Source organism: Cherax quadricarinatus, chromosome 24 (genome assembly GCF_038502225.1).
Source record: "Cherax quadricarinatus isolate ZL_2023a chromosome 24, ASM3850222v1, whole genome shotgun sequence".
Lineage (NCBI taxonomy): Eukaryota > Metazoa > Arthropoda > Malacostraca > Decapoda > Parastacidae > Cherax > Cherax quadricarinatus.
Genome location: NC_091315.1, coordinates 32,866,824 through 32,889,826, shown reverse-complemented (window position 1 = coordinate 32,889,826; position 23,003 = coordinate 32,866,824). Strand labels below are relative to the sequence as shown.

At 35.9% G+C, this 23,003-nt stretch overlaps 1 protein-coding gene across 8 annotated transcripts; it reads left to right on the top strand.

Annotated features, from left to right (window-relative positions):
• Positions 1-694: 694 nt before the first annotated feature.
• On the top strand, positions 695-22,606 carry LOC128690900 (acyl-coenzyme A diphosphatase FITM2). Of its 8 annotated transcripts, XM_070088318.1 has the most exons (7): positions 4,793-5,025; positions 7,760-7,827; positions 9,114-9,349; positions 13,207-13,280; positions 13,411-13,619; positions 18,640-18,785; positions 21,198-21,353. In XM_070088318.1, exons 3-7 carry the CDS (start codon positions 9,210-9,212, stop codon positions 21,214-21,216), a joined length of 588 nt encoding a protein of 195 aa, XP_069944419.1. In that variant the 5' UTR covers positions 4,793-5,025; positions 7,760-7,827; positions 9,114-9,209; the 3' UTR covers positions 21,217-21,353. The 8 variants fall into 8 exon arrangements, with proteins under 8 accessions (XP_069944414.1, XP_069944413.1, XP_069944416.1 ...); XM_070088315.1 differs by lacking the exon at positions 18,640-18,785 and having other exon boundaries at positions 4,792-5,025; positions 21,198-22,606; XM_070088311.1 differs by lacking the exon at positions 7,760-7,827 and having other exon boundaries at positions 4,801-5,025; positions 18,640-18,792; positions 21,198-22,606.
• Positions 22,607-23,003: the final 397 nt, after the last annotated feature.

Genomic DNA, 23,003 nt, shown 5'->3' with positions numbered 1-23,003 from the left:
AGAGGAATAAGCCTTGTGCATACATCGTTAACCCCCGGAACTCCCTTCAGGTATACTCCAAATACATTTCGCCGAACCCGGGAATCGAACCTGGTTAGTTTGAGTATTAGTTTAATTGCTTTATTATCCATCCTGTGATTATGATTATACCTATGAGGAAACGCTAAGCCCATAGCGGTCATACAGAGCCTGGGGAATGGAAGGTTATGAGGTTTGATCTTAGGAAGTAAACAGTAGCGCCGTTTACTTAGATCAGGACCTTCACCAGACTCAAAGTATCTTCCTTAAAGGAATTATGCATACCTTACCTATCCTCTGGTGATACAATTGCCAAAAAAAAAAATGCAGGAGCACATTATGGGGCTCGAAAGTTTTGTTAGCTAACAAGTCACAGGTGGGCCGGTGGCCTGGTGGTTAAAGCTCTCGTTTCACATATAGAGGGCCCGGGTTCGATTTCCGGCGTTTCCTTACACCTGTTGTCCTGTTCACCAAGTAGCAAGTAGGTACCTGGGTGTTAGTCGACTGGTGTGGGTCGCATCCTGGGGAACAAGATTGAGGACCCCAATGGAAATAAGTTAAATAGTCCTCGATGACGCACCGCCTTTCATGAGTTATCATGGGTGGCTAACCCTCCAGGGTTAAAAATTCGAACAAAATCTTATCTTATCTTAATAACAATGAGTTGTTTACACAATGAAATTATCCACATTGCAGTTGTGAGCCGAACGCTTGACTACTGTGTAATGTAAATTTGTGAACTGAAATTATATACTTTACATAAGTTTTTTGATGTTTTACCAAATTTGTAATACATTTCATGGAGCGGGACATCAGGGATGGAGACTGGATTTTCGAAGCCTTACAAAAGGTAATCTTTTATTTATTTTCTTGAAAGTGGTGGTACTGGGGTTATAAGTAAGTAAGTTTATTCAGGTATACACAAATACAGTTACATAGAATTATCATACATAGCAGCATATGTGTAGAAAACCTAGGATAACCCAAAAAAGTCAGAGTGACTTATTTCCATTGGGGTCAGTATGGGGTTAGTATGGATCAATGTATGTATGAATGAATGCTGGCAGGTAAAGGTGGAAATTACGTTGGAGTTACCGAGTTGATTTCCTGTCATGTTTGGTGGGAAGTCCATGTGGTACTAGATGCCGAGAGAACAATTAAATCATCTAATACACCGGAGGACAGCCTCTTGGTCCCACCTGAGTTGGTGAGTGCCGAACACTCTAATCTAGAGTTAGAAAGTTTTATTAAGTGGGACAGGTGCAGCTAGTCTCTAGCTCTCTGTAGTATGTTGTACAAGTGCTGAACATATTTCCTTCACTTTATAATAATAAACATGGTATCTTTATTTAGTACAAAGTATACAGGCCTAGCTGACATCAATGACATACTAGTATATAGAAAGCCGCTTGTTATGCAGAGCATTTCGGGCAAATTAGGTCAGGTTTGTCCTTGGGTGCGACCCATACCAGTCCACTAACACCCAGGTATCCAGTTTACTGATGTGTGAACATAGACAACCGATGTAAGGAAACACGTCCGATGTTTCTACCCCTTCGCCAGAAATCGCACCTGGACCTCACCGTGTGAATCGAGAGCTTGTGCCACCAGGCCACGGGGCACCGTTGCTCATATCTTGTAAATCTAGCGTTATATATATATATATATATATATATATATATATATATATATATATATATATATATATATATATATATATATATATATATGTCGTGCCGAATATGTAAAACTGGTCAATTAGCAAGAACTCATTTAAAATTAAGTCCTTTCTGAAATGTTTTCTTATACGTTTAAAGATATATATTTTTCATAAATGTTAATGTAAAATTTTATAATTTTGCACCAAAAGAATCTTAGAAAACTTACCTAACCTTATTATAACAAGAGCAATTTATTTTAGCCTAACCCAACTAAATATATTTTAGATTTGTTTACAATAATGTAATACTAAACAAACCCAGTGAAATATATTTTTTTCGTTAGGTTCAGAATTATTTTGGCGAAATTATTGCATACACAAATTTTCACTTGTCCTATATGGCAAGATGAGCGTTGCTATTTAAGCCAAGATCGCAAATTCTGCCTATTCGGCACGACATATATATATATATATATATGGTCTCATCCTGAATCCATTCAAATGTGAAATCATCTCAGTCAGTCAACAAGTGATAAATGCAGTGAGATCAAAACTACCAGGAGCAGCAGTCATTGTCCCCACAAATAGTGTCTTGCTAGGAGCACCTCTGGGAAGCAATGCCATTGACACAATTCTCAGGAAGAAATTGGAAGAGTTAAGGAGAATGGAACAACGAATAGGCAATCTGGACACCACGATGCCTTGTACCTTCTCACAAAGTGCTTGAGTCTGCCCAGGTTGACATATTTCCTAAGATGTGCACCTTCATATGATAACCCTATACTGGACGAATATGACAGTATTCTGAGGCAGATTTTTACGAAAGTACTTAACCTTACTCTAGAAGACGGGCAGTGGAACCAAGCTACACTTCCAGTCAGACTAGGAGGCATTGGTGTCCGCAAGTCATCACAGATTGCGTTACCTGCTTTTCTGTCCTCGTGTATTGCATCCAGAGAGCTTGTAGCAGCGATTCTCCCTGAACATCTTAGGGACAAGATTGGAGTCCAGGACCAAAAATTCATTGACGGAGCAATGATCTGGGATAATCTAACGGGCTCTGAAACCAGACCTGCTCCCCCCAACAACTACAAACAATCGCACTGGGATGGTCCAATAGTGGAAAATATTGCCTCAACAATGCTCCAGAGTGTGTCAGGGAAGGATAGAGCCCGCCTCCTGGCAGTGAGAGCCCCTCATGCTGGGGACTTTCTGTTGGCTGTTCCCAACTCCAGCCTTGGCACACGCCTCGACCCACAGACCATCCGCATCGGTATTGCCCTTTGACTTGCCGCCCCTATTCTCGCCGAACACAGGTGTATTTGTGGCAGTGAAGTAGCAGACCGATTCGGGTACCATGGTCTTGTGTGCCGTAAATCCGAGGGAAAGATTGCAAGACATGAGGAGGTTAATAACATTATCAAGAGGAGCCTCACAACAGCTGGGTGCCCAGCAGTAAGGGAGCCACCCCAACTATGCAGATCTGATGGCAGCCAGAAGCGTCCAGATGGTATCACCCGTCAAGCCTGGACAGATGGGAAGCAGGTGGTGTGGGACTATACATGTGCATCTGCCTTGGCTGATACCTATCTCCAATACACCAGGGAGGAAGGAGGGGCAGCTGCCAGCTTCAGGGAGTCCCAAAAGTCTAGAAAATATGGAGAACTTGCCCATCATTATATGTTTGTTCCCATAGGCTCAGAGACCCATGGCTCATGGGGAAAGAGTGCATCTAATTTCCTTAAGGAGCTGGGAAAAAGACTCATCAGGGTAACTAGGGATCCCAGGGCAGCTAGTTTTCTGTTCCAGCGGCTCAGTGCGGCTGTTCAAAGGGGTAATGCCTGCTGTATTTTGGGCACACGCCCCAGCTCTGAGGAGCTGGATGAGATTTTCGCCTTATAATCGGTGACACACACGTAACAACATGTACCGTATATGCCACCTTTATATTAACAATGTATCTCTTAAATCTTCTGTAACATATTATGTAATAAAATATTCCTATTGGTAAAAAAAAATAGTTTAAAAGATGGGGTGGTAGGGGAAGTGGAATATTCAAATGGCTTCAGGAAGAAATCCAAATATTCTTCCTTGAAGCCTATTATATATATATATATATATATATATATATATATATATATATATATATATATATATATATATATATATATATATATATATATATATATATATATATATATATATATATATATATATATATATATATATATATATATATATATATATATATATTATATCTATATCTATATATATATATATATATATATATATATATATATATATATATATATATATATATATATATATATATATATATATGTATATATAAGTTTATTCAGGTATACACAAATAGTTCCATAGATTATCATACATAGCAGCATATGTGTAGAGAACTTAGAATAACGCAAAAAAGTCAGTGATTTAGTTCCACGAATAGCGAACAAAAACCAATCTGGCAAGTTTGTTCACGGAAATCAAAGAAGAAAAACATCACTTAATTATCCTATGATAATTTGTAAAAAAAAAAAGGCCAATAGTACCACGAATCGCAAAAAAAAGTAATCAGAAAAGCATTTCTTAAAATCAATATGCAAATAACCTTTAAGTTAGTCGTCCAAATATTATGTACAGAGAAGAAGGTGAGATTCAGAACAACCTCCTTCTTCACTCCATTACCAAAGTAAAAACACAAATTCCGAGATTAAAAAAATTATTATTGTATTAAATACAACCTTCCAGAAATATAAAATAAATATGTATGTAGCAATAACCGAGCATACACTACGTCTGTACAGAATAATTATCGCATATAACAAAAAAAAAATACCTTTAATATACTATATTCACGAAGCTTGAGTCTATATATAGGACAGAACCCGGCCATTGTCATACATATATTTCATAACAGTTTAAAATAAGTCACTCTGTCTGACTTTTTTGGGTTATCCTAGGTTCTCTACACATATGCTGCTATGTATGATAATTCTATGTAACTGTATTTGTGTATACCTGAATAAACTTACTTACTTACTTACTTACTTACTTAATAACAACAAAAATAACTATAATGCCTGTGGTTGCCATCATATGAATTTTTTCTTCAATTATTTAAACAAAACAAAATATACCACTTCCTTGTTTTGAACCTAAATCTTGAGAGACATAACAGTGGATTTTTCATAATATATTTCGTGTAGTTAATAATGGCAGTAGTGGAGTGTGTGAGGAACCTGGTGTGAGGCACAGGTGCTCCGGGAAGATCACTGCTCACAAGACATTCTCCCTGATAATCTTACCTTGTGAGAGGATTAAGCTTCCATGATGCAGTAAGATTAATATCAGTTGTATTTTGTGGGAGCTCGAAACTAGTTATCTGATATTTTGTATTGTAAGCTCTTTAAGATTAAAAGTCGTAAGTTTACTTCGGTGGAAGATTTAGGTCTTATTATCCAACAATATGTACTATGATTTTTTTTATTTGGATTATTCATCAGGATACGACCATAACTTTATATATGTGTGTTAAACTTATTGGTTCGACTTAATTTTTCACATTATTATCTAGATTGTGTATAATTATGACGATACTGAAATAATAGAAATAGGAACCTGGGTGTTAGTGGACTGGTGTGGGTCGCATCCTGGGGGACAAGATTAAGGACCCCAATGGAAATAAGTTAGACAGTCCTCGATGACGCACTGACTTTCTTGGGTTATCCTGGGTGGCTAACCCTCCGGGGTTAAAAATCCGAACGAAATCTTATCTTATCTTAGAACACTTGGAGATGGAGATTATTGTTTACTTTTTTACCAGGACAGAAATCTGCCAATCATTTATATTATAATAACATCCATGCTATCCATTTCACGGGGAAAATAGTTATTTATTGGGGGAATCGTTTGTGATAATAGACAACCTAACCTAGACCAGTCGTAAAACTATCATGTTAAACTGGGTAACATTAGGTTAGGTTATATAAACAAGGAACGTGTATAATATTAGAAAATTTACATAATTAAAACACCCATCCATTCATCCCCCCCCACAGGCATAAATTCCTCTCAATATTTCGAGTCCATATCATGTGCTAATAACTCCTCTTTGAAATAAGTCACTTTTTTACTTTTTTGGGTTATCCTAGGTAATCTACACATATGCTGCTATGTATGATAATTTATGTAATTGTATTTATGTGTACCTGTACCTGAATAAACTTAGTTAAATTTACTAAATACAGATCCTTACACAACATAGGTAACACTGACCTATATATCAATATTTGAATGAGAACACACCAGATAACGAAAAAACTTATACTGTATTTGAAAATAAACCAAACCTCGACTTAAATCCTACAATAAAAATACCCAAATTAAAATAAAAAATAAAAAAGAATGCCTAAACATGCACTTGATGGCAAAATAAAATTTAATATTCGTATCCAGCACATATCAGAGAAACTTAAAAAAGAAAAGAAGTAGGTATACCTACCAAGATTTTCTTATATGTGTACGTCATTATACTGTTCACCCTCTGTTTCACACCTATCTATATGCATGGATTATTATTATTATAATCAAAAAGAAGCGCTAAGCCACAAGGGCTATACAGCCCATGTGCATGGAGATCAACAACAGTAAACCTAAGAACCCAATGGAAATAAGTCATATTGCAAGACTTCATTGGGTTATCCTAGGATAAATTCTCCAAAATTTAATGCCTGTATATATAACAATTGTAAGTTTAAAGTTATGCATGAGGCCTGAATATAAACTTTCTTAACCTTCTCTAACTAATTACAATATCAATTTAAGGTTTAGGCTGCATGTCACATTATGATAAATTAGACACACGTGCAACTCTTGGGTATCTTTATTGAGGAAACGTTTCGCCACACAGTGGCTTCATCAGTCCATACGTAGGAGAAACTTGAAGAACATTGAACAAATGTGACACCACCTATGACTGCTGCACCTCTCCTGCCATACGGTTTATAAGCTGCTTCTCCGCTCATATGCCGTATTCTATTCAAGATTGATGGACTGAGCACATCGACTCAAGGTTGAGGGACTGATTACCTCATTCTCCTCCTGTTCTTCAAGTTTCTCCTACGTATGGACTGATGAAGCCACTGTGTGGCAAAACGTTTCCCCAATAAAGATACCCAAGAGTTGCACGTGAGTCTAATTTATCAACACGTCGGTTCTCTGAACCATTCATCTACAAACATGTCACATTATATTGCTGAATTTCATTCTGTTGGTCTTCTACATATTCAGGATAAACTGCATATGTTGACCCAGACCTAAAACACTTCCTCGAGAGTAATGTAAAAGAACAGACAAGCACTAAACTAGAAATGCATGCCTTTTTTGATGAGTACAACTGAATCTTGTAAAATAACTAAAAATCTGGAATAATCTCCCAGACAATACTGAAAGTTGTACAGTACTTGGCTAATTAAAAAACGAAAACATACAGTGCAATACTCAAGTTATCAAAGTTATCACAACTGTAATTTTTGTTTTACTTTATTATACAGTATTTCCAAATCTGATATCGATCTTAAACTTTACTTTTGAAGTTTAAGTTTTTTCAAACTGAAATGTAATTGTAATATAATGAACTGTGTATCATTAATAATCTATTTTGCAAAATCTAGCCAAGCACAATTTTTTTTTTTATTTCTTTATTAATAATTACTATTTTCTAGCAATCTTGGCTTCTTTGGGTGGTTAACTGTATATTTTTTTTGTCTTATATTATTAAAAATGGTTGAATATAAATAATAAAACTTGCATAAGCTGTCACAGTTGTTGTATATAATATTGTTCAGTATACTATTCTCATTCATGTCTAAACATTGTCTTAGTTTTACATCATCACACACATGTTTGTGTTCTTGATGCAGAAAGACTGCTAATGTATTATTTTGTATTTATTTATTATCACCCCAATACTAGTTTTTAGTATGTTTTTTTCATATTTGAGTTTTATTATGAAATGCAAAAGAATGTTTAATTTTTAATATTACTTTGTTGTTTTATTTCTATTGCAAGAGTTATAGTTGTCCAAGATTAAGGAAGACTTCACAGCTACTATCAGGTTTTAATTTTCAGTGTATAAGGTGAGGCTTTTGCCTGTACAGTGTGTTGAGCTCTGCAGTGAAACCATATTGTTGTGTGTAAATTGTTTGCTTTGCATATACTGTATGCACTTAACAACTATATTATCTGCATGTCCAAGTTTAAACCTGAAAGATTTTTTCTTTGTTTTGCTGTATGCTCATTCAATTTATCCTTAAAAGTAAAATACACTAAACCTGATATTAATTGGCATTTGAGAAAAGTATAGTTTCAGACGAGTGGCATTTCCAAGGATAACCTCAATCATATTTATTAAAAACTTGCACCTAAAAAGTACCATTTTGACACATTTAAAATACAGTACATACTTGAGACACCAGCATGGATTCTGTCCCAAAATACTGTGTATATTGTGGACTTTTATACAATATTACATGTATGTATCTTTGAAAACAATGTATTTTTTTTTTTTAATTTTGACTGCATTAGGCTTTATAGGTTTTATTGTATTATGCTTTTATTTTGTTTACTTTATAATAAAACTGTTGCAGCTAGATAAAACAAGCAAATCCAATATTGTTAAATTTATAACAAAAGTACTGTAACACTATACAGAATCTCTTCATCTTACCTAAATTCCTTATTGAGAAAACATTACAGTAGAACATCCATAATCCAAAATTATTAGGACCAAGACATGTCTGGACTTGTGTTCATTCTGGACAAGTGATCATAACCAATACTCTACACAAAATGTGTCACATTTCCTTCTGAGCTATGAAACTTCTTTACTGACAAAATTAAGCACTTTTGGATAAGCCCTCACTCATGTATAGTTTGTTATCAGTTTACTTTTTTTTATCTTGTCTTTTATTATTAATGAGAAAAATAAAAAACTGGGTTCTTGGTCTTCAGTGTCTTGTAGCAGGTGTAATAGACAAATGTTATGCCAAGCATTTTTCATTGTGGCCTGTTTAACACTGTACTGTGTAGGAGTAAGTTTGCAAAACAGTCTTTAGTTATAAATTCCTGACAAATTATGCAAATGCTTTGATTTTTTTGGACAACTGAACATACTAAGTTCGGTATCTCTCTTTCTGTACAACCAATTTATTCTGAGCAGTTGATCGCTGGATTACGTGTGCTCTACTGTATGTCCTCTTATTTTGCCATTACGTACATTTGCACAGTATCTCATAACTCGGTGATCCTTGTGTGTCCTTTGTAATTATATTTGTTATGAATAACTGATAATAGCAAAGTTTTCTCACTGCTGTATGTGATGACTATATTATTACCCCATTTTCTCTTTTCATTGGATGGAGAGGTACAGCACTTTTGCATCCAAGACCGTAGGAGGCCCATCAGGAAGACATTGTGCTTCATTCATGCCATATGCTCACCTTTTAGGCTCCCTCATCTTATGCTCAGTAGAGGGCACCTTGGCCACAGTTCTTCTGACAGAGCTGCAGCAGAATGCATAGATGCAATACAAGAAACAAATACTTCTTCGATGTGCCATGTGTTCATCTCGACCCAAGCAAAGCTCAGTCCACATAAAAGGTCCCAAAATTTGGAGCCCCCTTTACTAGATGATAAATGTTCCCCATCTTCCAATGGATTCAAAATATTACTAAAAAGCACCTTCTGAACTTGATGTGATTTATGATAATTAAATACATAAAAGCCAAATACATTTTTTGCAACCTGCATATCCAGCTTCCATCTAGCATTCATTCTTATGCACTGCCTGCCTGTATATTTCCACTCCCCAAAATTTTCTTTTTTGGCATCACTGTCCCTTCTTTTTGATTAATGCTTTAATAATCAGAGGTGTACTTTATAATCTTATCTGCAGACAACTTACTTATACAGCCTCTCCTCACTTAATGACACAGTTCTGTTCTTAAGACCATGTTGGTTAACGAATTCATCGCTAAGCAAGGAGCATACTGTAATAGTGGGTAGTGATATTGTTTTAATGTCACCTATGCATCATTTATAACATTTTTAGTATATTTTTAAATGCTTATACAGTAGTGTACTGTATATTGTTATAACAAAATACATAAAGGAAATCAGCTCTAATATACGTACATTATTTAGGTATGCATATTGGCCAAAGAGCCCGTTGTAAGTCGGAGTCATTGATAAACAAGTATGTCACTAAGTAATCATAATATCTTTATTTCTACAAATACATGTACAGGGTATACAGGCCTAGCTGACATCAATGACATACTACAATAAAAAGCCGCTTGTTATGCAGAGCATTTTCAGGCAGATTAGGTCAGTTTTGTCTCAGGATGCGACCCACACCAGTCGACTAACTCCCAGGTACCCATTTTACTGATGGGGAACATGGATAACTGATGTAAGGAAACACGCCCAGTGTTTCCACCCCTTAGCCAGAAATCGAACCCGAACCCTCGCTGTGTGAAGCGAGAGCTATAACCAGGCCACGGGGCACCGTGAAGAGAGGCTGCATTAACGTTTAAATAATCTAACTTACTACTGGTATTGTCAAGATAGTATTAAAGTTTAGTCTGTCTGAAATGTATTGCATAATTATGGTCTTTTCCATGTATTACAACCATGCTAATCTTTGTAATACAGTTGCATCCTCATGGAAGATAACCAACCCCTAGTATTATTGTATTCTGTGCACTATTATAACAGTACTGTACTGTTGTGAGGAATTTTTTTATGTTAAATAGCTAATTCTGTTTAACCCTTTCAGGGTTTCGGCCGTACTAGTACGGCTTACGCACCAGGGTTTTTGACGTACGGTGGACCCCCGGTATTCGATATTAATCCGTTCCTGAGAGCTCATCTAATACGGAAAATATCGAAAAGCGAATCAATTTTCCCCATGAGAAATAATGGAAATCAAATTAATCCGTGCAGGACACCCAAAAGTATGAAAAAAAAAATTTACCACATGAAATATTAAGTTTAATGCAATAGATTAATTACAATAACAACAATACCAATAGAATAATAACAATAGAATAATTGACACTTACCTTTAATGAAGATCTGGTGATGATTGATGAGATGGGAGGAGGGGAGAGTGTCGAAGTTGTTACTGTTTAGAAGGGGAATCCCCTTCCATAAGGACTTGAGGTAGCAAGTCCTTTTCCAGGGTTACTTCCCTGCTTCTTTTAATGCCACTAGGACCAGCTTGAGAGTCACTGGACCTCTGTCTCACAACAAATCTGTCCATAGAGCTCTGTATCTCCCGTTCCTTTAAGATTTGTCTAAAATGGGCCACAACGTTGTCATTGTAATAGTGACCAACAAGGCTTGCAATAGCTGTGTTAGGGTGATTATCATCCATAAACGTTTGCAGTTCAACCCACTTTGCACACATTTCCTTAATTTTTGAAGTAGGCACAATGGATTCCACAACTGGCATAGGCTTCTCAGGGTTAGCCCCAAACCCTTCAAAATCTTTCTTAATTTCCATACTAATTCTCACCCTTTATACCACAGGGTTGGCACTAGAAGCTTTCTTGGGGCCCATGGTGACTTATTTTGCAGAAACAAGCACCAAAAACAGTGATAATATGGAATGCACCGAATGTATTCTAAGATGCGCGCACACTGCCTGGCTTGCAAACACTGGCACACATGGGGCAGTTCAGGCCACATGTGGACATGTCTTGTACGAATCGCATTGAATACTGGGTTTTCGATCGGATACCGAGGCGAAGTTTTTGCATTAAAATGCATCGAATACCGGATTTATCGGATACCGATGCCATCAAATACCAGGGGTCCACTGTACTAGTACACCTAAATTCTAGCACCCTCAAATCTAGTGAGAGAAAGCTGGTAGCCCTACATATGAAAGAATGGGTCTATGTGGTCAGTGTGCGCAGTATAAAAAAAAATCCTGCAGCACACAGTGCGTAATGAGAAAAAAAACTTTGACCGTGTTTTTGGATTAAAACAGCGACTTTGCACTGTATTTTCGTATGGTATTTATTGTTGTATTCTAGTTTTCCTGGTTTCATTTTATAGAATGGAAGACATATTACAGAAATTGAGATGATTTTGACTGGTTTTACAATGAAAAGTCTTTGAAATTGAGCTCAAAGTAGCAGAAATGTTCGATTTTTACCAAAGATCAAAAGTAAACAAATCATGCCAAGCGTCCAATACACGTCAGCTGGTGAGTCTAATATTATTTATACCATTTCTTCACTAACGCAGTAGTATGCATAACAGTAAATCTAATATTTTTTTTTTGTGAGAATAAAAATTCAAAAGTGGAAAGCAAAAGAATGTAAGAGGGGCATGGGGACGTGACTAATGAACAGAGGAAATGTTATTTTAGTGCCAGGAATGTCTTTCTTGTTTATTCTGGACTCTATTCGGAAATTGGCATCTTTTGAAATTTGTGTGAAATTGGTAAAATTGCTAAATTCTGACCACTGTATTGGATAGTTGAAATCAGTAAATGGGTGGTTTCTTGTACTCATCGATAGAAAAAATGGAGTTCAAGCGAAATAGTTATGATTTTTGTCGACTAGTACAGTGGAATTGGCCGAAAATAGGGCTCAAAGTGGGCAAAATCGCCTATGCGTAAACATCGTCGAGACCGCTAACTTCGCGAAAGCATAATTCCGTAAGTTTTCCATCAAATTTCATACTTTTGGTGTCATTATGATCGGGAAAAGATTCTCTATCTTTTCACAAGAAAAATTTTTTTTTTTTTTTTTAAATTTGGCCGACCCTGAAAACAAGTCTCGGAGAGGGCCTGTCGACCCTGAAAGGGTTAAAGAAAATGTTAGTAATAAAGCTGGCATCAGAATTTATTAAATTTGCCAGGCATTTACTGACTTCATCATTTTATTTGTATTCATAATGTACCATACATGTAAATGGAACTGCATTTTAAATTTAAAATATTGCAGTCTTTGTTTTTAAGGAATTGATCATTTATAGAAAGGGTTAATGATAACTGGGTAAGGAAAATACTGTATACCCTTACTGTAATGATTAGATTCATTAGAAACTGTAAGTTTTCCTTGTTTGAAGTATTTTCCTTTTTAATATTTATCACATTTTAATTGTCCAAAATCTCATTAATGATTATTTGTTTTAGAGATGAAATTATCTCATTCTCACACATTTTAGTCTTGCCTGTAGTTGAATTTCCATCCTCTCTCCACAAATAACTAACTTGTTGTAGGTATAGTAAATGTACAGTCAAGCAAACTTTATAAAAGACAGGTGTTTTTCTCCTGGCTACTGTTTGAATTTATGTTTGCATGTTACATACATCGTTTTAATTTTGTTTAAAACCTACTGTGTATATTCAGTAGGTTAATCATCGGCAGAGTAGTGACATCTGTAATCAAGATTGTATCTCTTAAATTAATAAAAATTTCAATGCTTTCATATTTTTTCAGTTCTGTTACATGCAGAGAACCCATAAGACGCACGGTAATGGGCAATTCTGATACCACGGGTACCCAGATTGTTGGTATGTATCCTGTCAGCCTGCATAACACTTGCATATACATCCTGTATTATACTTAAATACTCTCCAGTTTCTAAATGCTGTAAAAGTTTTTGGTAATTATAACACTTTTATTATGTTTGTTTCTCTTTAGATACGCAGACAGAAGACCAAAATAAGCAAGTGGTTCTACCATCGATATGGGAGAACATAGCAACTTGGGGTACCTACTACTTGCATATTACTCCAGCAGTAAAAATAGGGTATTACTTCTTCACCCTTCTTATGTTGTCCATGGTTAAAGAGTCTTTTGATGTGCCACATATTGAAGTGCTGACTGGCAAACATAGTGTTCTAAATGAGGTGAGTGGAAATACTGTTTTAATTATTGCAAGGTGGTTAAATGGCTTGCAAATAAAAATACTTGCAAGCATGTAGAATGCACACATGCACAGTGTCCAAAACATTATTAAATGCTTATATTTTACAATTATATTTGGTATGTGATGGTCAGCTTGACCACTACCTATGAGAGAATTTCATCACTGGTATAAGTTTGCTGAAGGCAAGTCTTCTTTTTTTTTATATATGTATATAATTTTCCAACCCTTTCGAGGATGACCCCTACCCCTCTTTCCTTCCCCTATAGATTTATATGCTTTCCATGTCATTCTACTTTGATCCATTCTCTCTAAATGACCAAACCACCTCAACAACCCCTCTTCTGCCCCCCAAAGCATTAGTCAGAGGGCAGAAGAGGGGTTGTTGAGGTAGTTTGGTCATTTAGAGAGAATGGATCAAAGTAGAATGACATGGAAAGCATATAAATCTATAGGGGAAGGAAAGAGGGGTAGGGGTCGTCCTCGAAAGGGTTGGAAAGAGGGGGTAAAGGAGGTTTTGTGGGCGAGGGGCTTGGACTTCCAGCAAGCGTGCGTGAGCGTGTTAGATAGGAGTGAATGGAGACGAATGATACTTGGGACCTGACGATCTGTTGGAGTGTGAGCAGGGTAATATTTAGTGAAGGGATTCAGGGAAACCGGTTATTTTCATATAGTCGGACTTGAGTCCTGGAAATGGGAAGTACAATGCCTGCACTTTAAAGGAGTGGTTTGGGATATTGGCAGTTTGGAGGGATATGTTGTGTATCTTTATACGTATATGCTTCTAAACTGTTGTATTCTGAGCACCTCTGCAAAAGCAGTGATAATGTGTGAGTGTGGTGAAAGTGTTGAATGATGATGAAAGTATTTTCTTTTTGGGGATTTTCTTTCTTTTTTGGGTCACCCTGCCTCGGTGGGAGACGGCCGACTTGTTGAAAAAAAAAATAAAAAAAAAAAATAATTTTCTTTGTAAGACAGTGGTGAATGCTTCATTTAATAGTAAGGATGGAGCAATACCAAAACTTATCAATACTGATACTTGATTTTAGGTGAATATCAATACCATCAAAATGAGCAGATACCCATCAATACCATTACCATCAAAATTAGCAGATATCCACCGATACTTTGGCACACACCTACTAAATATCAAAACCAGTGTTAAAATTTTGCGGATTTTTCAAATTGTGCTTCTTTGAGTCAAAAACCTGATTACATTTAAAATGTCTTTGTGAAAGTCTACATTTTGCCTCCCTCTTCAGAATGGGAGCTTTCCATTTACTTGAGGAAGTGGGGTATAATGGATAGGTGTATAATACATGCACATATTATAAACTTTCACATGGTTGCATGAAATAACATTCCTAAAGATATCCCAAAACCTTAAAAAGTATATTTTTTATAATTTTTTTTTTTTTTTTGGGGGGGGGGAGGAGGGAAGCATACTGTGTCAGCTTGTATATAACCCAGCACTGCGCTGGGTTATATTTCATATTAATAACCCCTCTGGTAGATGGCAATGCTAATCTGTCATTGGTTTTGGGGATCATCATCCTCATGGTCCAGTTTTGGGACAAGTCTCTTAAATTAGAAAGACAGTGTTACAGAGCTACAAATTATTGTGAAAAATGCAGGAATGTGGAGATATACGTATACTGAATGTAAGTACGCTAGAAGTTTGTAAGATTTACCTGTCATCCCAAGCATCCTAGCCAGTGCAAACATTAAACAGTCTTTCATTTTTTCACTTCTGTGACAGGATGATAGCATACAGTCTGCATGGTTACTGTCTATTAGCCTACTAGAGGATGGTAAATTAAAAGTCATTGAGTTCAGATTTAATTTTTGACTAGTCAGATAAAGTATTAAGACAAACAGGACAAACCCTGAAAGTCAAAAAGAGAACAACTTAGGGTAGCAGAAGAGAAACAGGTAAGTGTACTATGTATGTAGTAAATAGTGACCAAATACTGTACTGCATTTGAATGTTGTCCAAACCATTGTATACCCACCGAGGAAACATTGTAATAGTATGGTGGATCAAAGTGCGTGTCCCATGGAAATGCAGTACTAAGTATCTGAAACAATATTGGGTAATGTTTGTTGGCTTCTATGCTACCATGGTAGTACATGTATTTAAACTGACAGCTGGTGCTATGAGCTTTGTCAGTTTTCTTATGTAGGTGCTGGCCAATGGGGAGTTATACAAAGGCCTGTTCACATATTATCTCTTATGCTTGTGATTATATAGTTTGATTGCATAAGCTTTGTCTTAGTTTTGGCCATATTTGTGTTGCATTTTCACTTTTAGCTTGAGCATAGTTTTAGTCTTTTTCCCCATTTCTCCTATTTATAATCATGATTCTTGCACTTGCTCTTCTCTTGTCTTTGGTATAAACAAACAACTTCCTTTTTTAAATCAGCTTTTATTATTTTCAAATTTATATTTTTCCTTATAATCAGTTGAATGAATTTGTGTCAAATTCAGAAATAAATTTTATTTTCCATTATATCAAAAATTGTACTATTTGGTTACTGACAATGCAGTGGTACCCCAAGTTTCGTACAGCTCCCAACTCGAACAGTTACATAAGTATATTATTATAAGTGCTTTTGTAAGTGTATTTTTGAGGGTCTGAAACGGACTAATCTAATTTACAGTGGAACCTCAAATTTCGAACGTATCGCACATCGAACTCTTCGAAAATCGACTGCTTTTTTCGAACCAGCTTTGTCCCTATTATTGAACTTGCCCCTATTTTCAAACTGCCGGGTACTGGATCTATCCGCCAGCCCGCTCTGTCCGCGTTCCTGTGCAGGCGCCTTGAGCCAGTCTGCCTTTGTTGATGCTTAAGTGAACAATAACCTGCACTCTCATTCAAACATTTTACGATTAATTCATTGTGTTTAGTGCTTGTGGAACTGTGAAATAAGCTACCATGGGCCCAAAGAAACTTGCTAGTGGTACCCCTGTGGTAAAGAAAGTGAGAAACACCATAGATGTGAAGAAATAATACAGAAGGATGAGAGTGGTGTGAATCTTGTTGAGCTTACCAGGATGTATGGGAAAAACAAGTCAACCATCACTTCTATCCTGGCAAAGAAAGAACAAATCAAGGAAGCTGATTTCCCCATTTTAGGGAAATCTTAGAGGCACCAGAAACAGAGGACTGGACAGTTATTTTGTGAGACAGGGGTCCAGTGACTCTCAAGCTGGTCCTAGTGGCATTAACCCTTTGACTGTTTCAGGCCCCTCTCTGAAACTGTCATTCTATGTCGCTCAATTTTTGAAAAAAAAAAAAATTATTTTTTCTTATGAAATGATAGAGAATCTTTTCCCGATGGTAATGACACCAAAAGTTCGAAATTTGGTCGAAAACTCGTGGAATTATGCTCCCGCTAAGTTAGCGGTCTCGGCGACATATGCGTATCGGCGATTTCGCCGACTTTGAGCCCAATTTTCAGCCAATTCCATTGTTCCAGTTGACCAAACTCATAGCTATTTCTTTAGAACTCCATTTTATCTATCAGCTGAGTACAAGAAACCTCCCATTTACTAAATTGGACTACCCAATATGGTGATCAGAAATTGGCAATTTGGCCAATTTCACGCAAAATAAAAAAGATGCCAATTTCAAAATAGGGTCCAGAATAAACAAGGTAGACATTCGTGGCACTAAAATAACATATGCTCTGTTCATTAGTCACATCTCTAGCCCCCTCTTATATTATTATTGCTTTCTATTTTGATTTTTTATTCATACAAAAAAATACAAAATTTACTGTTATACAGACGACTGCATTATTGTAAAAATGGTATAAATAATATCAGTGCACTAGTGAAAGAATATTAGACTCCCCAGTTGACGTGTATTGGACGTGTGGTGTGATTTATTTACTCTTGAACATTGGTAAAAATCGAACATTTCCGCTACTTTGAGCTCAGTTTCAACGTCGTTTTCATCGTAAAAGTAACGAAAATCATCTCCATTTCTGTAACATGTTTTCCATTTTATCACCTAAGACCATGAAAACGCGAATACAACGATAAATACTATACGAAAATACACCTCAAAGTCGGCGTTTTATTCCAAAAAAACGATCAGAGTTTTTTTTTTCTCATTACGCAATGTGTGTTGCAGGATTTTTTTTATGTGGTGCACACTGACCACACAGACCCATTCTCTCACATGTGGGCCTACCAGCTTTCTCCCACTTGATTTGAAGCCGCTAGAATTATTGAGTATATATACGTCAGAAACATTGACTCGTAAGACGTATTTATACGTCGAAAACAGTCAAAGGGTTAAAAGACAGAAAAGGGAAGTAACCCTAGAGAGGGCTTTGATACCTTAAGTCCTTATGGAGGGGGATTCCCCTTCCAAATACTAACCCCATCTCTCTCTCTCCTCCTCCCTATCTTCCAGATGCCATCAATCTAAAGTAAAGGTAAGTAAAAATGTTATTTTATATGTTTATTTAAATTTATTAATACATAATTGTACACTATATTTGTTGTGCATAAGTAAAACTATAATTAATCTCTATAAAAATGTATTTTTTTTTTGGGGGGGGGGAATATTTTTGGGTTTCTGGATCGGATTAATTGTATTTCCATTATTTCTTGTGGGAAATATTGCTTCGCTTTTCAAACTTTTCGAATTTAGAACTAGCTCCTGGAACTGATTAAGTTCGAAATTTGAGGTTCCATTGTACAGTATTCCTTATGGGAACAAATTTGTTCGGTAACGGCACTCAAACAGCCTTCCGGAATGAATTATAGCCAAAACTTGGGGTACCACTGTAGTATATGTATAAAAAGCAAATTGCACTTAAGGAACAGTAGTAAGAAGTGTTTGGAAAAATACACTTAAAGGATTATTCTAAACTTGTTATAGCTTAACCATGAATTAAAATTAGACTGATTGTCAGTTGAATACTCCTAAAAAAAAAAAAAAAAAAGCTGACATTACATATATATATTTTTATTTTTTTCTTTACAGGTGTTTGTGAAAAAAGGGTGGGGCATTACATTAAGTGTGTTTGTCACTTATCAACTTTTGTCGCTCAGCCTGCACATTAAATGGAAGGCTAATCTTAAACAGCTTTGTGTTCGTGCTCTTATCACAACATTCTTTTTCTTCATATGGTGTGTGGTGAGTCACTCGTATTACTTTCTTCTTCTTCTTGCATGTTGTTTTGGTTTGCTGTTATGAATAAAATGCTCTTAAGATAAAGCACAATGAGGAAAATAAAAAACAATGAAATATTCTAATGATTAAAAAGAACGTTATGTATCCTGATCAATAAAGTGTAATGAAGGCCAAAAATAATTGCCCCTTTGTCAGTTTTAAATTATGTACTGTATAATGTGGTCAAAGTTAAATTCTAAATTTGAGATTGTATATGGAAATAATGATAACTAATGTATACACTGGGTATATTATTTATCATTATACCCTGATATAGGGAAGAAATAAAGCTGGTTTCATTTGTTGAATGTATGAGAAGTTTTGTATATAAAGTACAGTATTCTGTATGAAGGTATCTTACTAGAACAAGCTTGTAACAGTGCAGTCTTTCAGTTTGTTAAGTCATGATCTTAACAGATTGAAACTTTGTCCATATTGTCAGCAGTACATACATTTTTTTTTTCCAACAAACCGGTCATATCCCACCGAGGCAGTGTGACCCATAAAATAAAGAAACACTTTCACCATCATTCACACACAATCAGTCTTTGCAGAGGCACTCAAATACAACAGTTTACATATCACTCCAAACAGCCAATATCCCAAACCCTTCCTTTAAAGTGCAGGCATTGTACTTTTCATCTTCAGGACTCGTCCGGCTAATAGGTTTCCCTGAATTCCTTCACAAAATATTACCCTGCTCACACTCCAACACCTCGTTAGGTCCCAAAAACCATTCATCTCCATTCACTCCTATCTAACATGCTCACACGTGCCTGCTGCATGTCCAAGTCCCTTGAACACAAAACCTCTTCCCCCCCCCCCCTCCCTCCATCATTTCCTAGGATGACCCTTACCCCTTCTCCCCTCCACTACAGATTTATACACCCTCCAAGTGATCCTATTTTGCTCCATCCTCTCTAAATGACCAAACTACCTCAGCAACCCCACTTCAACCCTTTGAATAATACTTTTAGTAACTCCACACCTCCTCCCAATTTCCACACTATGAATTCTCTGCATAATATTTACACAACACACTGCCCTTACATACAACATCTTTATTGCCTCTAGCCACTTCCTTGCTGCAGTATTTACCACCCTTGCATCATGCCCATATAAGAGTGTTGGTACCACTACACTCTTGTACATTCCCTTCCTTGCCTCCATGGATAACATTTTTTTTGTTTCCACAGATACCCAAATGCACCACTAACCTTTTTTTCCTTCATCGGTTCTATGGTTAACTTCGTCCTTCATAAACTCATCCGCTGAGAAATCTGCTCCCAAATATCTGAACATATTCACTTCTTCCATACTCCCTCCCTCCAATGTGATATCCAATTTTTCTTTACCTAACTCATTTGATACCCTCATCACCTTACTCTTATCTGTGTTCAGTTTCAACTTTCTTCCTTTTAACACCCTCCCAAACTCGTCCACTAACGTTTGCAACACCTCTTTAGAATAACCCTACCATACACTTTACCTGCTATACTCAGTAGTCTTCTTCTCATCTTTTGACAAACCGGCCGTATCCTGCCAAAGCAATGTGGCCCAAAAAGAAAAACGAGTTTCTCTTTTTAACTTTAGTAATGTATGCAGGAGAAGGGGTCACTAGCCCCTTGCTCCTGGCATTTTAATCTCCCCTTATGACACACATGGCTTACAGAGGAAGAATTCTGTATCCACTTTCCCCATGGAGATAAGAGGATATAAACAAGAACAAGAACTAGTAAGAAAATAAAAGAAAATGCAGAGGGGTGTGTATATATATGCTTGTACATGCATGTTTAGTATGAGCTAAGTGTAAGTAGAAGTAGCAAGGTGTACCTGAAATCTTGCATGTTTATGAGACAGAAAAAAGACACCAACAGTCCTACCATCTTGTAAAACACTTACAGGCTTCCGTTCTACGCTCACTTGGCAGGACGGTAATACTTCCCTGGGCAATTGCTGTTTACCAACTTACTATTACTAAAAAATTTATTTCCCTTTCACTCCGGTGATTTGATCTCACTCCGGTGATTTGAATGATGAGAGGTGTGACTACTAGCAGATGATGTCCCTGAAGTAAGGGGGCATCTATGATTAAGCAGCATTTAGAGAAGTTTACACTTTGCACTACTGGTGTTGGTTTAAGGACAGGGGATGTCAGTATGCAGTATACAAATTCTGGATGGAAAGAGAAAACTCAAGATATGTAAGAGGGACAGAGGGTGATGATTACAAGATTATGTATAGAGTTTTAAATTTGTTCCTGATGTATTAGCATAAGAATGTAAGGAGAGACCCTCTGTGTAGGAACAGTACTATATTCTCTTTATGCAACATAAAACAACTAACTACTGTAATTTTATTCATGACAGGTTATCTTCCAAGAGATAGAAAAATACATGGAGACTTGCACATTAAATGACATGAGAGTGGTATTGACCAAGAGAGAATGTCTTAAGTTAGATGGCCATGTGTATGATTCTTATGATATTTCTGGTCACTCTTACCTTATGACTTACTGTGTTCTCATAATGATGGAAGAAAGCAAAGAAATTCTATACTTCCTTTGCCTTGGAAGAGTTCTGAATGGAGCACCACCACTAAATACATTTGAGAAGATTAGTTGTCCCAAGCTTGAGGAGAAAGAAATCAAGATACTACAATCAAGATTTTCCATAATGTCTCCATTGGTTGTTCTTAGTTTTGTGTGTGTGTGTCTTCTGTGCCTCCTCTGGGATTTTATGTATATTATAACCACCATTTATTACCATACTTTTTCAGAAAAGGTAATTGGCACAATGCTTGCATTGATTATGTGGTATTTACTATATAGACAACTATTTGTATATATTTTTAAATATAAATTTTTCCTTTCTTAGTACATGTATTTAAAAGCATTTTGCCTGTTTTCTATGGCATATCATAAAATATTTAATTTTAAGAACTAGACATAATTGTTTCATATGAAAGGATTTGCTTAATATAGACATTTCTATTTTTTAAATGAAGACAATCATATATACGATGCATGTATTTCCTAAACAAGCCAAGTTCAGAGTATTTATTTTTGTATAACTCGGAACCATTTTCAACATTACAATATTTCATTAATATTAAAAAATAGGAATAACCTACTGTATATTAGATGTAAAAATCATTAAGGCTAGGTTATTTTTCTAAGCCAGTTTTGGTGTACAGTTAAATAATGGCATGTTATTTAAATCATTTGTGTGAATGTACTGTATCAGTATATGAAATCTTTTTTTAATTCTAAAATCCAGATTTTCTTGGTTGGCTGATTTGGCTTATTAGGCAAAACATAGAGAGAAATGGCAGCCTTGATGGGCACAGCACATGACTGGATCAGGGTATTGTAAAGTTATTGAAGTATACATATTTGCAATTTCATTAGGCTACTTCTGAGTTTAGTCCCTGTATTACTATTGTACTGTACTTGATTTTCCGTCTTAGTCTTGTTGCATTTTAAACTCTCTCTCTCCCCCCCTTCCTCACACACACTGTTACACACTCCTACTATCTCTCACACACTTTATACAGTTATTTATTTTCACATCTTGAAGTTTTCCCATGTGTAATGTATTGTGTACTATTATAACCATAATCAAAATTGTTAGTATTTCATATTATATATTTTTGTATCTACTGTATTGAGAAAAGCTGTTAAAAAATTGCATGATTTGAAAATCTTCATATGCAAGAATGCCATTGCTATAAAAACTAACACCACTCTTCAACAAATAAAAATTATATTAGAACATAATGTCTTTAATTTAGTTGTTCACTCATAAAAAATTTTAAATGTTCCTCCATATCACAATTACTATGAAACATAATATATAGTGAAATATAAAATGCCAATACTTTTTTATAAATTCAAATAAAAAAGCCACCCTGCCTTAGCGGGAAATGGCCAACATGTTTAAGACGTATTTAAATAACAAAATGTTGGTTTTTGAATATTTGTTTATTAAGGTTTGTCTATCATTTGTCTACCTTTATCACATTTACTCAATTATATTACTGCAAATTTGTGGCACATTTTCAACTAACACTCCGTAAAATTCAACTAACATGGTGCCACTTGTGGAGAAAAAAAATTGGAGCACTCAGAGGTGGACCATAGGATTTCAGATCTGTGTTTGTGATTAACTTAGTTG